This window comes from Coturnix japonica, chromosome 11 (genome assembly GCF_054131305.1).
Source record: "Coturnix japonica strain WE chromosome 11, WE-NBRP24, whole genome shotgun sequence".
NCBI lineage: Eukaryota > Metazoa > Chordata > Aves > Galliformes > Phasianidae > Coturnix > Coturnix japonica.
In genome coordinates this window covers 18,678,587-18,691,958 of record NC_140673.1, presented here as the reverse complement: position 1 = coordinate 18,691,958, position 13,372 = coordinate 18,678,587, and the positions used below count along the sequence as shown (strand labels likewise).

At 37.6% G+C, this 13,372-nt stretch overlaps 1 protein-coding gene across 40 annotated transcripts in view; it reads right to left on the bottom strand.

Moving 5' to 3' along the window:
• Nucleotides 1-13,347, bottom strand: part of FUBP1 (far upstream element binding protein 1) — a 44,545-nt gene extending 31,198 nt beyond the window's left edge. For 22 of the 40 annotated variants that reach the window (XM_085511515.1, XM_085511519.1, XM_085511506.1 and 19 more), the window contains exons 1-17: nt 13,157-13,347; nt 12,166-12,256; nt 11,140-11,202; nt 10,262-10,300; nt 9,865-9,904; nt 9,112-9,161; nt 8,953-9,024; nt 8,657-8,714; nt 6,332-6,494; nt 6,151-6,249; nt 5,966-6,067; nt 5,217-5,319; nt 5,038-5,138; nt 4,617-4,761; nt 3,116-3,276; nt 2,234-2,388; nt 2,069-2,148 (exon numbers count right to left, since the gene is read on the bottom strand). In XM_085511515.1, coding sequence (XP_085367641.1) covers nt 2,069-2,148; nt 2,234-2,388; nt 3,116-3,276; nt 4,617-4,761; nt 5,038-5,138; nt 5,217-5,319; nt 5,966-6,067; nt 6,151-6,249; nt 6,332-6,494; nt 8,657-8,714; nt 8,953-9,024; nt 9,112-9,161; nt 9,865-9,904; nt 10,262-10,300; nt 11,140-11,202; nt 12,166-12,256; nt 13,157-13,270 — 1,636 coding nt within the window. In that variant the 5' untranslated portion in view covers nt 13,271-13,347. The remainder of the gene's footprint in view (nt 1-2,068; nt 2,149-2,233; nt 2,389-3,115; nt 3,277-4,616; nt 4,762-5,037; nt 5,139-5,216; nt 5,320-5,965; nt 6,068-6,150; nt 6,250-6,331; nt 6,495-8,656; nt 8,715-8,952; nt 9,025-9,111; nt 9,162-9,864; nt 9,905-10,261; nt 10,301-11,139; nt 11,203-12,165; nt 12,257-13,156) is intronic. The other 18 variants (XM_085511528.1, XM_085511527.1, XM_085511524.1 and 15 more) reach the window with 3 other exon arrangements.
• Between the last annotated feature and the right edge of the window lie 25 nt (nt 13,348-13,372).

Genomic DNA, 13,372 nt, shown 5'->3' with positions numbered 1-13,372 from the left:
ATCCCTTGAGAAAAAACATCAGAGAGGTGAAAACGAGAACACAACAAATTTCAGGCAGTTTTGCATTTAGCAATCAGATGTAACCAATCAATATGCATACAGCAGTATCAGCATATAGAAAGCAAAGTTAACAGTTGGCTGTTCCCCTTTTAAATTACACTGCTTGCTTTCACAACTGTGGATTTAAGCAATATTATTATACTCTGGGACTGTGCTTAACTTTTCTGAGGAGACTGTCAAAGAATAACCAACCTATCACATGTTCACTGCAGAAATGTTTCCACACAAGAGAAGAGTTGCATATTCAACTTAACATGTTACTAAGCATAAAAGCAGAAGGAACAACATCTATTGAAAAGCTTGCTTGGATAAAGAGAAAACAGTATACTCGTGAGAGATGCAGCCAACACTATACAGCCTCATTTAACACAAGGCTAATACATAGAATTCTAAGGTTACCTGGAAATAGCAAACAAGTGACTGCTTGGTTCCACCCCCCCGCCCCTTGCTTTTTATAGCTACTGCTCCAGAAGAGAAGACAACATGCGGTTCATTGAATTGCCAAAGAATCTGACTGTAGTAACTAGCTCCACTACAACACAACAATACAAGCATGGCATGGAGGAAGAATCTAAGGAAAAAAAACAAACAACCCACACCAAAAAAATGAGCCATTTGTTGAGTTGAAATGACTGACTGTGGACACCTGTATGGAAATTGTTCAAGTAAAAGCTAGTCAAAGGAAAACACCAACTTCAACTGCACCAACGAAAACTTCATTAGATTTGTAAGTCAAGTATTAACCTGAAAAACAGCAATAAAATAATCAACACAAGTATTTGCCATTTTTCATCATAAAACCATAAAAAGCTGGTAATGAAAAAGACCAACTTTCTGGCAGCGATTGTGGATTAAATGATTATTGGTAGGCTGAGATTTCAGGTCCAGTCACCCCGAATCAATCCACTTTCAAGTACTTGCAATAGGCATTTTTAAATACAAAGCAGAACACATGCAAAATTACCATATAAGCTTAGGAACTGAATCTACAGATGGTTCTTTGCCTAGAGCAGCTATATAGAAGTCTTCAATATGAACAAAACTCTAGACTGTGGCATCTTCCAAAGCCCTATCTTTTTCCACTCGTTCCAGGATCAGTGGCTATCAGAAAATGATGTATTCTGTTTTAACAAAAAAGGAAACTGATATCTTTCAGTTGAAGTTCTGAAGAACGCCTACCTCAAACCAATGAGGTACAAGTGACTCAAGCATCTAGCCTTACCATGCCTTCTGCGACTGCAGTTGAGATTCCCCACTTGCTTTATTCCAACCAAAGGATGTAACTTAAAAGCAGGAGACTAAAACTTCAGGAAGTTGTAATTAAGAAAATACTCCTGATTTTGACAAAGATAAACAGAAACAGAAAAAACAGATCCTACAAAGATGCATTTCAAAGAGAATACAAATCTGTTATAACAAAGCCTCAAAATACATAATCCTATGTACTTTTACTGTATTAAAAAAACTGTGCAAGAGAAGTTTTATTCCTCAAAAAGGACTGAACAAAATACATTTGTACCAGACTCTGAAGAGCAATCTCATATAGGACAACAAAAGCTAGAAACACACAATACGGCATTTTGTTCAAGGTCAGGATCAGGGAGGCTGTTTAAAATAAGATAAGAACTCACTGAGTACTGAAAAAGAAAACACATTCTCATCAAAGAACTTTATGCAACAACAACAAAGCTAATCATATTCCATTACAAGAAAAAAATGGATGGATTTGCACAAAAATCAGATAACCAAGCACCTCACAAGAAGCATCATAAACTGGGATGCAAGATCAATAACATGTAATGAAGAAGCACATTCCAGCTCTAACAACCAGATTTCAACATCTCAAGAAATGGGGAAAGTATAAAACATACATAAATTGACCGCCTGTAAAGAAAGCCTTTCAGATTTACCAGTAAAACACACATATTAAGAATGCATGTACTTGTAAGGACAAAACAAACACACTCGAAGTTTACCACGCTACAGCAAACTGTGCTCCATTCCCTACCTGGATCTGGTGGATTTGGTGGCTGCCAGTGTGGATAAGCATTTCCCCATCCTTGTGGAGCATATGGAGCTGGAGGACCACTAGAAAAGACCAAGTAATAAATAAATAGAGAACCAATCTTAGGGTCACCCTACAAGGAAGAAATATCACTGAAGCAATACTTACTGAGGTGCTGGGCCAGGAGGCCCTGGATTATAAGGAGCTGGGTTATATGGTCCCATGGGAGCACCGGGGCCTGGTGGCCCAGGAGGTCCGTGTGGGCCAGGAACAACACCATGGGGTCCATGGGGAACAGGCGGACCCAATGGATTTACTGGACCCTGTAACGGAAGTAGCACATTGATGAAAATCAACTCAGAATAAAGACTCGTCTGTAGTTCAGATGAACAAATCTGAACAATTTAAGAACTGTGTCTAAAAGGTCTGTCTGATGGCTCTTAAATTTCCTTGGAGAATATGGTCTTTTTGGTAATATTTAATTAGGTTAACAAATAGTTTTTACTTCTACAGCCACTTTAAGTTGCACTTATTTCAGTTTCCTTGATGAAGAAGAATTTTAGAAAAACACCAATTATTCCACAAGCTTAAAAAAAAAGAAACAAAGCAAAACCATCGATGTTTTAAAATAGCAATGTATCTCAATCTCGCCATCACAAGGATTATATATGTTTGTAAAGTCAGGTACAAAAACCAGGCAGTAAACTTTTTTACACGCATACACAGGCATACAAAAATAAAGTATCATTTACAAATTAGAACTGTAACTGCGCATATTGAGTGTAATGCTAAGCAAGGAATTTACTAGTTCTAAGAAAATTAAGACTATGTTTGAAGTTGTCAAATGTATCATTATGCACTAAGCAGGCATATTCAACAACTTACCATTACAGAAATTATTTACTGTAAACACAGACACAATTCATTATCAATGAACTTATTATATGATAAAGTAATTTGGAAGTGAAATAAAAGGGAAAAAAATTATCTCGCAAGAATCTAGCTATATTCTCTGTTTAGTTATAAAACAAAATACAGTTGAACACTCACTCCAATCTTTTCTTCTATAAGTTGTCGAGCATAATCTATTTGCTGGGGTGTTCCACGGATAGTAAACATCTTCATGTTTGGGTCTGCATTAGGTGGAGGATTTCTTTGAAGCTCTATTCTAGCACCAGACTGTTGGCTTATGCTTTTAATAGTTTCACCACCTATAATGAAACACACACTTCTATAACATTCATGTATTAAGTGAAAACACCAAGATTCAATAAAAAAGAGAAAAATCAGCTATATGGAAGTTTAAAATTAAGAACTGACATGCATGAGTTGTGTAAGAACACATAAGAAAAGTCTTCACTGTACCTAGAGCATTGATTGCAATAAACCAGTAAATACGATTTAAGACAATATCGTTACTAAAAAAAACAACAAAAAACAGCAAAGAACTCCTACTACGCTGTTTACTTCTTTTTCCTCACGTGTGAAGATATAACATTAGTCACAAACAACAAACAGTACCTGCAGATATCATTGAACACAACCATAAAGCCTAATCCTCCTATAAAGCAGGCATTAAAAACAGATTACAAAACCCCATAGAAATGAACATATGGCAATGTCTGTTTTTTGCAGTGCACTACCAACAGAAATACAAATACCCCTAAATCAGCTCTTCCCACCAGAGAATCCTGAGAAGATATTTGTGTTTCAAGACAGGTCATTTGGCATTTAAAAAAAATAAATAAAATAAATCGACCTGCTAAGTCAAGAACTGAACTTTGTCAGCCTATTTGCTGTCTGAAAAATACACTACAAAAGAAGAGCACCACTTTAAAGCATACACTAACTTAAAAAGTGAAATTCTATGAGAAGTGACAATATTAATAAATACCGAAGAAATTGTCACAGCATTCCATTGCAAAAGATCTTCACCATTATGTATGAAAATTACTCCAAAGCAAGTTAAGCAGAATACACATCTAAGAATGTAGCAAACACTACAAGTGTAGCTTAGTATTTATCACTTTTAAATACATGGATTAGAAAAATTGATTACTTGGTTTTTAGCTACTGAGGTGTGTTTTGCTGAGGAAAATCTTTCCTACCTAAGTCTGATAGTGCTAGGACAAGGAGTAATGGTTCTACACTAAAAGATGGGAGATTTAGATTAGATGTTAGAAGAATATATATTCTTTTTTTTATCTCATGGAAGATGGTGAGGCACTGGCACAGGCTGCCCAGTGAAGCTCTGGATGCCTGGAGGCATTTAAAGCCAGGCTGGATGGGGCACTGGGCACCCTGATATAGAGCTTGGAAACCATGCCCATGTCAGGGGGTTGGAATTGGATGATCTTTAAAGTTCGTTCCAAATCAAGCTGTTCCATGACAAGAATGAGTGTTTTAATTCAGCAAGACTGTGTTGCTACGCTACACACAGAACCATATGCAGGGGCTTTATGAATGTTTATAGAAACAGAAAGAAAAAAGTTACTTTTTCTTTTTTAAACACAGAGTTGCATATATATATGTATATGAAAAGATACATTGCCTTTGCCAATGATTAATCCAGTTTTGCCAGTGGGAACAATAAAATTGAATTCCTGTAATCCACCAGGGGGCCCCATGTTCCAGTTGCCTTGACCTCTACCCCTTCCTCGACCACCGGGTCCTCCTGGCCCACCAGGGTTACCAGCCTAAAAAGAAAACGCAACAGATTAGTATATTTAAGAAAGTTACTGCAGACAAATTATTAATGCCAGCTGGTTACTTGCTTGGAATAATCACATCATTTGTTCAGAAATAATCTGATGTTTTAACAAGTAGAATCTCACAAAACACCTGAATCGTGTTTTACATGCTTTACACAACTCTGCATTACAATGGTTTCTTGTTACACACTATTTTTAAATATTCTCAGGGTTTCTAAAAGCCAAATAGGATATTTTAAATAACATTAAATATTACCCAACCTGAACACTTCGAAGAAGATCTGTAATGATTTCTGCAGCGTGTTGACATCTATCAGGTGGCCCTGTGATTTGGGCTATCCTATCTGGAGTTGTTCCATCATCTAGAATAAAAAATGAATGGTTCCAGTAAATGTAATCCATTAAACTTATTCAAAAAAACATGCAGATTTATTACCAACCTGGCTTAAATTGGATCCTAACACCAGCATCATTCTGTATCTTTTTTATCATCTCCCCATTTCTTCCAATTACAATACCTACAGCAAACCGTGGTATTGGAACCTTAAACAAAATGAAAGGGTAACATGTTAGAATGGAAAACTAAGGCTGGACCTATGGCACTTAAGGTTTTTTTAAGAGTGATTTTTAATTTTATTTTTTTAATATCAACTATCAAGCCGCAAGCTCAATAAATAATGGAAGAAAGCATCAGAAAGAAGGAAATCCTCTGCACTGCACATTCTTATAATGGCAGAAATTGCAGTGGACAATGTACTGTCCACAAGCAAAGAGCATGAAGTTTTAATAGGCCTAAAAAGCAGAGTTCAGTAGGTGTAACTTTCAGCTTCCCCTCTGAGGAAGTTACAAGTTCAAAATTTGCATAACAGGTGGAATTAAATACTCGTGTCCAAACTCAAGTACAACTCCATCATTATATACCATTATATACTTAGCCATAGAACTTACTTGCTTTCATTTACAAGATTTACATTCGCCAGCTAACTGTGGCTCTTCAGAACTGTTGGTAATATAAAATGAATACTGCACACCATTTAAAAGCAAAACTTAAGCAATTAACAAATACTACTTACACACTACAGTTACTTGCAGAATCTAGTAAAAAGCTTTCAACAATATTAATCACTTTAACATTTTAACATTAACATCTTCTCAAAATACAGTGAACAAGTTTTTCAACCATGCTTACGTCTATCCCTTCATTTCCTCCTATTCTTGACCCATATTCGTTGCGCACCTCTCTAAAGCCACCTTGATCACGAATTAACTCCAGCACCATTTCCTTGGCTTGCTAAAAACACAAAGAAAGTTCATTTAGGTACTGCAATATCATCACAGACTTAGGAATCCTCTGAATTCTGAATGACTCCTTACCTGAACTTTATAAGGGTCTCCAGTTATTCTAAGGGGTTTGTCAGCACCAGTGTTCTGTGGACCATCTTGAATCATAACCATTTTGACACCTGCTCGCTCCTATTCAACAAAAAGGAGGTCAATACTCACTCAAATCCAGATCTAGTACTACCACACACTTCAAAAACAGATACACATATACCTGTAATTGCTTAATTGTCTCTCCACCTTTACCGATAACTAATCCTGCTTTACTTGCTGGAATCATTATTTCTTGCACTGCGTTTCCAGGTCCATCCCCATGATGAAAGCCAGGTGCAGGTCTTCCCTTTTCAACTATTTGATCAAGTAATCTCTTCGCTGATCTGCAAAAGAACATACGTGCTTATAAATTCCTGCATTTATCACTTGTCCATGTCCATTCTCCGTAAAACAAATCAAGTTAAAAGATCTCAGACCCCTTTATGCACTTAAGTTTCAGAAATGCATCAAGGACACCTGCTACTTCATAAACATACACTTCTCAAGACCTTGAGCGCAACCCCCCTATGGAATTTCCTTCTAGACCTTGGAAAAGAAAAGAAGTAATCTGTTATCAACCATGATGCAGTTCTCTTAAGGAAAATGTTTTCAATCCTTTTCCCAGGTCTCTATCCAATGTGCATTCTAGCATCAAAACGCAGAACACACCCAGCAGCTTCTTTAACAGTTAAAGGTATTATCTCTCTTATTTTCTTATGAAAATGTTCCACTGTATCAAACAACAGGTAGGCTGCAAAGACTGTCTTTTAGTTCTAGTTATACTATCTGCAGGAATAGTACAAACAAATTAATCTTGAACTGCTCAGAGGCTGAAATTTCAACTCATTTACATTATCAAACTAATTCTTTTCTTCTGCTTGATCGAGACAAGCACAGAAGGGTCTGAAAGTTATACAGATCCAAGTTATCAAATCCACAGGGTTTTGTTTGTTCGTTTTACTGAATCACAACATACACAGTTGTGCAAGAAACAAACAAAGAACTAGACCACACAATGTGCAGCTAATCTGAGAAACACCAGGAATGTCAAAAGGCTCCCTGCAAAACCACCATCAGCCAAAAAATTTCTGCAGAGGAAGTGTAATCACTCTAAGAAATAAGGAAAAACTCTGTAAATTTATATCAGAATCTTAAGAAACTAGAGACAAAGTAATGTGGGTAAGCCTAAACGCACCCCAATGTCACAACAAAAAACGTAGTTCTTTGAGCAAACTTGTTACCCCCTCAAACATAACTATTTTGCCTGAATTTACATAGAGAAAACTTAATTCAGGAAAAAAAAGATGGAAACCTCATACTTAAAAATATTATTAAAATTTCAGAATTTACTAGAGGTGTTGACAAAGCCACAATTTATTCTTGTCCGGTGCATTAAAATCACAAAAAAATGGAAGTTTATTCTAACTTTGCTCTTAATTTCAGTAGTTTAGGCAGCCTAATGTGAAAGAACCTACAAGCAGCTAATTTTAGAGCATTTGATGTTAAGACTTACAAACAAGGCAAAAGAAACAAAAAAGACTGTAATAAACCTAGCATTAACATCCAGTACAGTCATAGTTGCTTTTTGATTCTGCATGAAATGTAAAGGTATTAGCACTTCCAAACACTACAAGAAAAGCAGATAAAAACAAGTATATACACCTCACATACAGTTAAGTGCCAGAGTAAAATCATTATTACAGCACTAACATCAGCTACAAACTCCTCCTTGTAACATGTGAGCTGAACAGACTATAATTAGAAAGGAAACTCCCATGAAGGAGTGACATTATGAACAACAGCATACTTAGCTGCAAGGTACGAGGTGAATGCCCATGCTACTTTAACAGAGCATCAACGTGTAGCTGTAGGCCTTACCTGAAACTATGAAGTGGAAGGAGCTAATGAAGCACTACCAACTATACTAACATAGCTAAGATCACTCTTAGCCAAGCCAAGATAAGCAAGTCGTCAAGTATAAAACTTCTGTCCCAGTAAAAAATGATTTTGCTATCACCTTCTCCTCTCAACACAAGAAGGCTGAAGCGTATTTTGCTGACTGGCATTACTTGTGTACCTTTGGTTACACAGTTTACACCAAATACAGACTTAAGAACTGTCAAACTGCACTCTGAGTAACCCCTTCTCTTAAACATTACTTTTTTTCCTTAATCTTTTGAATTACAGTTGAGTTTCATTTTTGCATATTAGAATTTTATTGTTATTTCCTAGCATTCAGTTATCCATTTCATCCTCAAGAAGCGTACAGTTAGATAAACACTACCAAAAACACGTGTTGGACTTAAATTTCTAAGTTTAGTAACTATATAGACTTTTATGTTAAAGCCATAAGTATGCTGACTGCAGTATCAGGGATTCTGTACATATTTAGCACTAGATGATCTCTTCAATGGAAATAAAACACGACCTAAACATTACATTTAGATGTAAAAAATGAAATGTGCAGCATATTTAAGTATGAATATCAGGAATTTATTTTACTTACTGAACAGATTCTGGGGTTCCAGTTAACATGCATGACCTTTCAGGCAGGCCCCCGCTATCTAGGATTATAAAATAAAATCAATTTAGTAGTCACAAAAGAGTTGAAGAAGATAGACATAATACAAAAACAACTGGAAGGTCACTGAAGAATTCTATTACAATACTTTGTGCTTCTTTAATCTGTGATAACCATGATTAGGACATGAATTAAAATGTACCTTAAATGAAGCTATGAATGAAGGCAATCAGACAAAAAAAAAAACAAACAAAAAACCAAAACCAAACAGAAATAGTTACCAGGTGCAATCTGTATTTTACATCCTGACTCTTGCTGTATGCGTGAGATCTGCTCTCCTCCTCTGCCGATGACTTGTAGAAAGAAAACAGAGAATGATACTTGTATTAACAGCATCTGCTAAAATCCCTCACTATAATGCAATACTGCAGACTACTTACTGAATCCAACCATTCCATCTGGAACTTTGTACTCCTCTGTCATCACAGACCTGTAGAGAAGGTTAAAACAAAGGTAGTGAGCATACAGAGACCAAAGAAGCACTAAATTTAGAGATAACATCCCATTAAACTAGAGGAAGGAAGTCATACGCAAGCATAGTGGCAAGCAAACTAGGAATCTTCAAATGTGACCGGAACAAATTCAACATGAATCAATTGATTCTAGCCTTTATTCTCTTTATGTGATGTGAGGTACAGAAAAAGACAGTGTATTGTTAACAAGCTTTATCTATATGTCCCTCAAAGGCAAAGGACAGAACACATTGGATGCATTTGTTCAGGGACAAATAAAAATATACGTTGTACCAAAAGCAGCTGGCTAAATTATAAGCTGTCTTAAGTCCACCCCTACTTATTGTTTAAATCCATTACTTCTCTGTTTTTAAGACAGCACTGAGCTCCTTTCCCCTTACTTCTACTTCCAACTTTTGGTAACGCTACTAAGGAAAAGCAATTCATTTTCCCCCTTCTATTTTTGATGCACAGCATTGGCTGCCAAGAAAAGACAAGACAGCAAGATATTACCAGATGCACTTTAAAGGTTTGGCGTGGGACTGCTGCAGCTAAATTTCAATTATGACACAAACATGGAGTAACTGTTTTATGCATCGGTATCACTTTTCCAAAATAATTTCTTGAAAATGCCTTTAGTACAGTGGAAAACTTTACATAAGATGTAGCATTAACCCTTACCTTTGTTGTTGATGCATTGGTGGTAGCTGATTTCCAAAAGCTGTAAAACAAGTTTTGAGAATTAAACTCAAGAAAATACTGTAATTTACAGCTAAGATTTTTGTTTAAACTCATCCACGCAGACATCTATCCAACCTGACTTTTTAACAAGTCTTATCAAGATGTTTAAAAATGTAACCAAACTATTCTTAGTTGTTGCTAACATTTCCTTTTCAGTTTTACGAAGCAGATTAGCACAGCTTCAAAGAAGGAAGGTACAACCCTCCAGCCATTCTTATGATCTCACTGATTAAAGTACCACCTACCAGAACACAGTTTGAAACTGTCATTCTGAAAATACTACACTTGTTTAGGAGTTTTATTTATTTTTTTCCCCAACAAAATAAAAACTACTTACAGTCATTCTGAGGAGCAACTTTCTTAGCATCTGGTTGATCTGCAAAATTAAGATTTTTTAAATTTTTTTGCCAGGAAATTCAAGAATCGTTAACACCTTTTAGTGTGAAGTGCAACTTTCCAGTGTATTTTAGTCCCCCTTTCTTATTTTTTCTTTTTTATTTTCCTCCAATTTCAGGAAGTTGATCATCTGAATAGAAGAAAGAATCTCACGAGCACTCAGCACTTGGTTAGTACAGCTGAAAATACGTTAGGTTTCTCTGCGTATCTATTCAGTAGTTAAACAAAAGGTGGAGTTCTTAGAACACACTGTAGATCACTCAGATACCCAGTCACTGAAACTTAACTAAGACAAGGAACAAAGTTTATGTCTATTGGCTGCTCAAGCTAATGATGCTTCTATAGGTAAATAAAAAAAAATCCACACAAAAACTAACGAATTTAAAGGAAAAAATAAAATAAAATCTGACAATAACTACAAGTCTAGATCAAACATTTGTAAACACAACAGTATCACACAGCAATGCAAACTCAACCTGGATTTTGGTACTAAATTCCTATCCAAATATCAAGCATTTCATAGCATAAAACTTACAAAAAAAAAAAAAAAAAAAGCAGATTAAAAGCAACTATATCACTACTATCCAAATCCTTTTTGTACAGTAAAGGAATAAAAGGCATAACTAACCTTTATCTGAAAAGACAGACTTCAGATGCTTCCTTCCCACCCCAAAATATAGGTTACATGAACCACCATGATTTATGTGCAGCAAAAATTCAAGACACATATTCCAAGAAATATTTGTGTCTATCCAGAAAGATCCACTAGTTTATGTCATGTTTACATACTAAACACAGGTAATAAATAAAAATTCCTGCCTTTAAAAGGAGAGGGCATTCCCTCCCAGTGTGTTGTACTGCTCGGACTTGTCCAAGAGCCATCTACACATAAAATAAAAAGAATACATTACATATATCATCTGAAGCATCATTAGCTCATTTTTGTATATTAAAAACCTCACCATCAATAGAAAAAAAACTTTATTACAGGACACAAGAACTCCTGATATAAAGCCTTAGTTACATTCTGTAGACTGAGTTTCAATCCTCTCAAAGGAAAAAAAAAGAAAAAGAAAAAAAAGGAAAGCATTGCCCTTTTGTAAGACCTACGAGAACATTTCAACAAGTTCAGATATGTCTTTTCATATTTTAGCCAGGATTTTGTGAGTTTACTAAACACATCAAACCCTGTTCAGTTAAAACTGGCTGCTTAGGAAGAGACAGAAGAGGACACACACACACACTTCAGGAGAAATCTTTATTATAGCATGAAGGAAATCCAAAAATCTGCAACAAGCTAAGAGACTTAAATATTATCTGGTGTATATTATATACTTTAATATTGGACTAAGAAAAAATGTCTACAAGGTAGAAAATATGTAGTTTCCTGTCTTTTCTTAAAGTCCTACGCTTTTACAATAAAATGCATTAATACTATTAATTGAACCCATGTGATCATAATGTATATGAAAGAACTCAGAGTGGCCACTTTTTATTCTAATTACATTTTGGAAACTGCAAACTGTCGGATGCAAGAAACACAAGACTTCAATGACATACCTGTAACAAGCGTTTCTCAGCCACAAAATTATCTGCCCCCTCCCCAGCACACATTTTCTTAACAGTTTTTAAGCCACACTTTAAAATATTATAAAACAGGCTTATGTAGTATGTTTCCCCGATGAACTGAAGATGGAAAAGCATGTCATGATCTATAAAGGGAACAAAATGTTTTTCTACTGTGCTATGGAAAACAAACCAACAACAACAAAAAAAGCACCTGAAATCTTTCTGGCACCATGGCCACACTGAACAAAAACAAATGCAGCAGTAACGGGTGCATACCTCCATCCTCAAGAGGTCTTTTTTGTCCTCCATAACCATAGTCATTGGAATTCATGGACGTACCAGCATCTCCTCCAATCTTTGCTGCAATCTAAACAAAAGGCAGATGTGAGGGGAAAAAGCAACAACAAAAAAGAGCAGATATTCTGAACGACATTAAACTCTTCAGACGACACAAACTACTACGACCTGAAACAAGTAAATGGAAGAATGCTGCTAAAAAAGCTCTCCAAAGAGAGGTTTATTTTTTTACGTATTCCATAACACCGTGACCACCCCTTTAACACCAAAGCTTTCTATATTATTTAGTCGGTTAAATAATATATTTCACCCTTTAAAATAATCAAAACTTTCCCTCCCCACCCCCATCCCTTAAACGGGCCTTTTCCTTTCCTGCCCGTTCTTCAAGAAAGACTGCGGCACGTCGGAGAGTTCGACTACTGGAGCCAGTCCCGACTACACCAGCTCTTCAAATGTTGCCTAAAACCACGATCGGTCATTACCGGACGAGACGAAAATTGTGCCCGTGAACTCATGAAAGCATCGCCCGTAGCGCAACAACTACAAAGGGAACTTGGAGGCTGGAGAATTTCCGAATGGCAGCCTTCAATCCGCGCCTTCCCAACCGGTCTGAGCAGGTCGGGCGGGCAGCGCGGTCGCCTCAGGGGACACAATACGGGGCCGAGCACGGAGCCGCCCTCCCGCAATGAGCCCAGGCCGCGATAAGGCGCCCGGCCGAGATTTGGTCTCCCCTCAGGCCCCGCGAGCAATGGCGGAGCGGAGGCGGCCGGGGGCCCTTTCACCGCCCCGAGGAGGGCGGACTGGCGGCTCGGAGGGAGGTGTGTGGGGACGGGACGCCGCTTCCCTCCCACCCCCCCGCGGTGAGGAGCTGGCGGAGGGGCCCCTCCTCACCGCCCAACCCGGAGCTCAAGGCCCGGCCGGGAGCTGCATTGGGCTCCCATTGATTCGCGGATCCACGTTTCTCACACACCTGCCTAGCTCTCTGCAGCGCGTCTTTAAAAGCATCGTTCACTCCTCCACCTCCACCGCCGCCTCCTCCGGGCGCTCCCGAAGCAGGAGGTGGCACCGTAGAATAGTCCGCCATACTCGCTCCGCCACCGCTGCCTGCCAAGAAAGAAAGAAAATGGCGGCGGGCGGGAGCCTTTCACATTCCTGCGCTGCATCGTGCACGGGGAGGGGGGGGGAG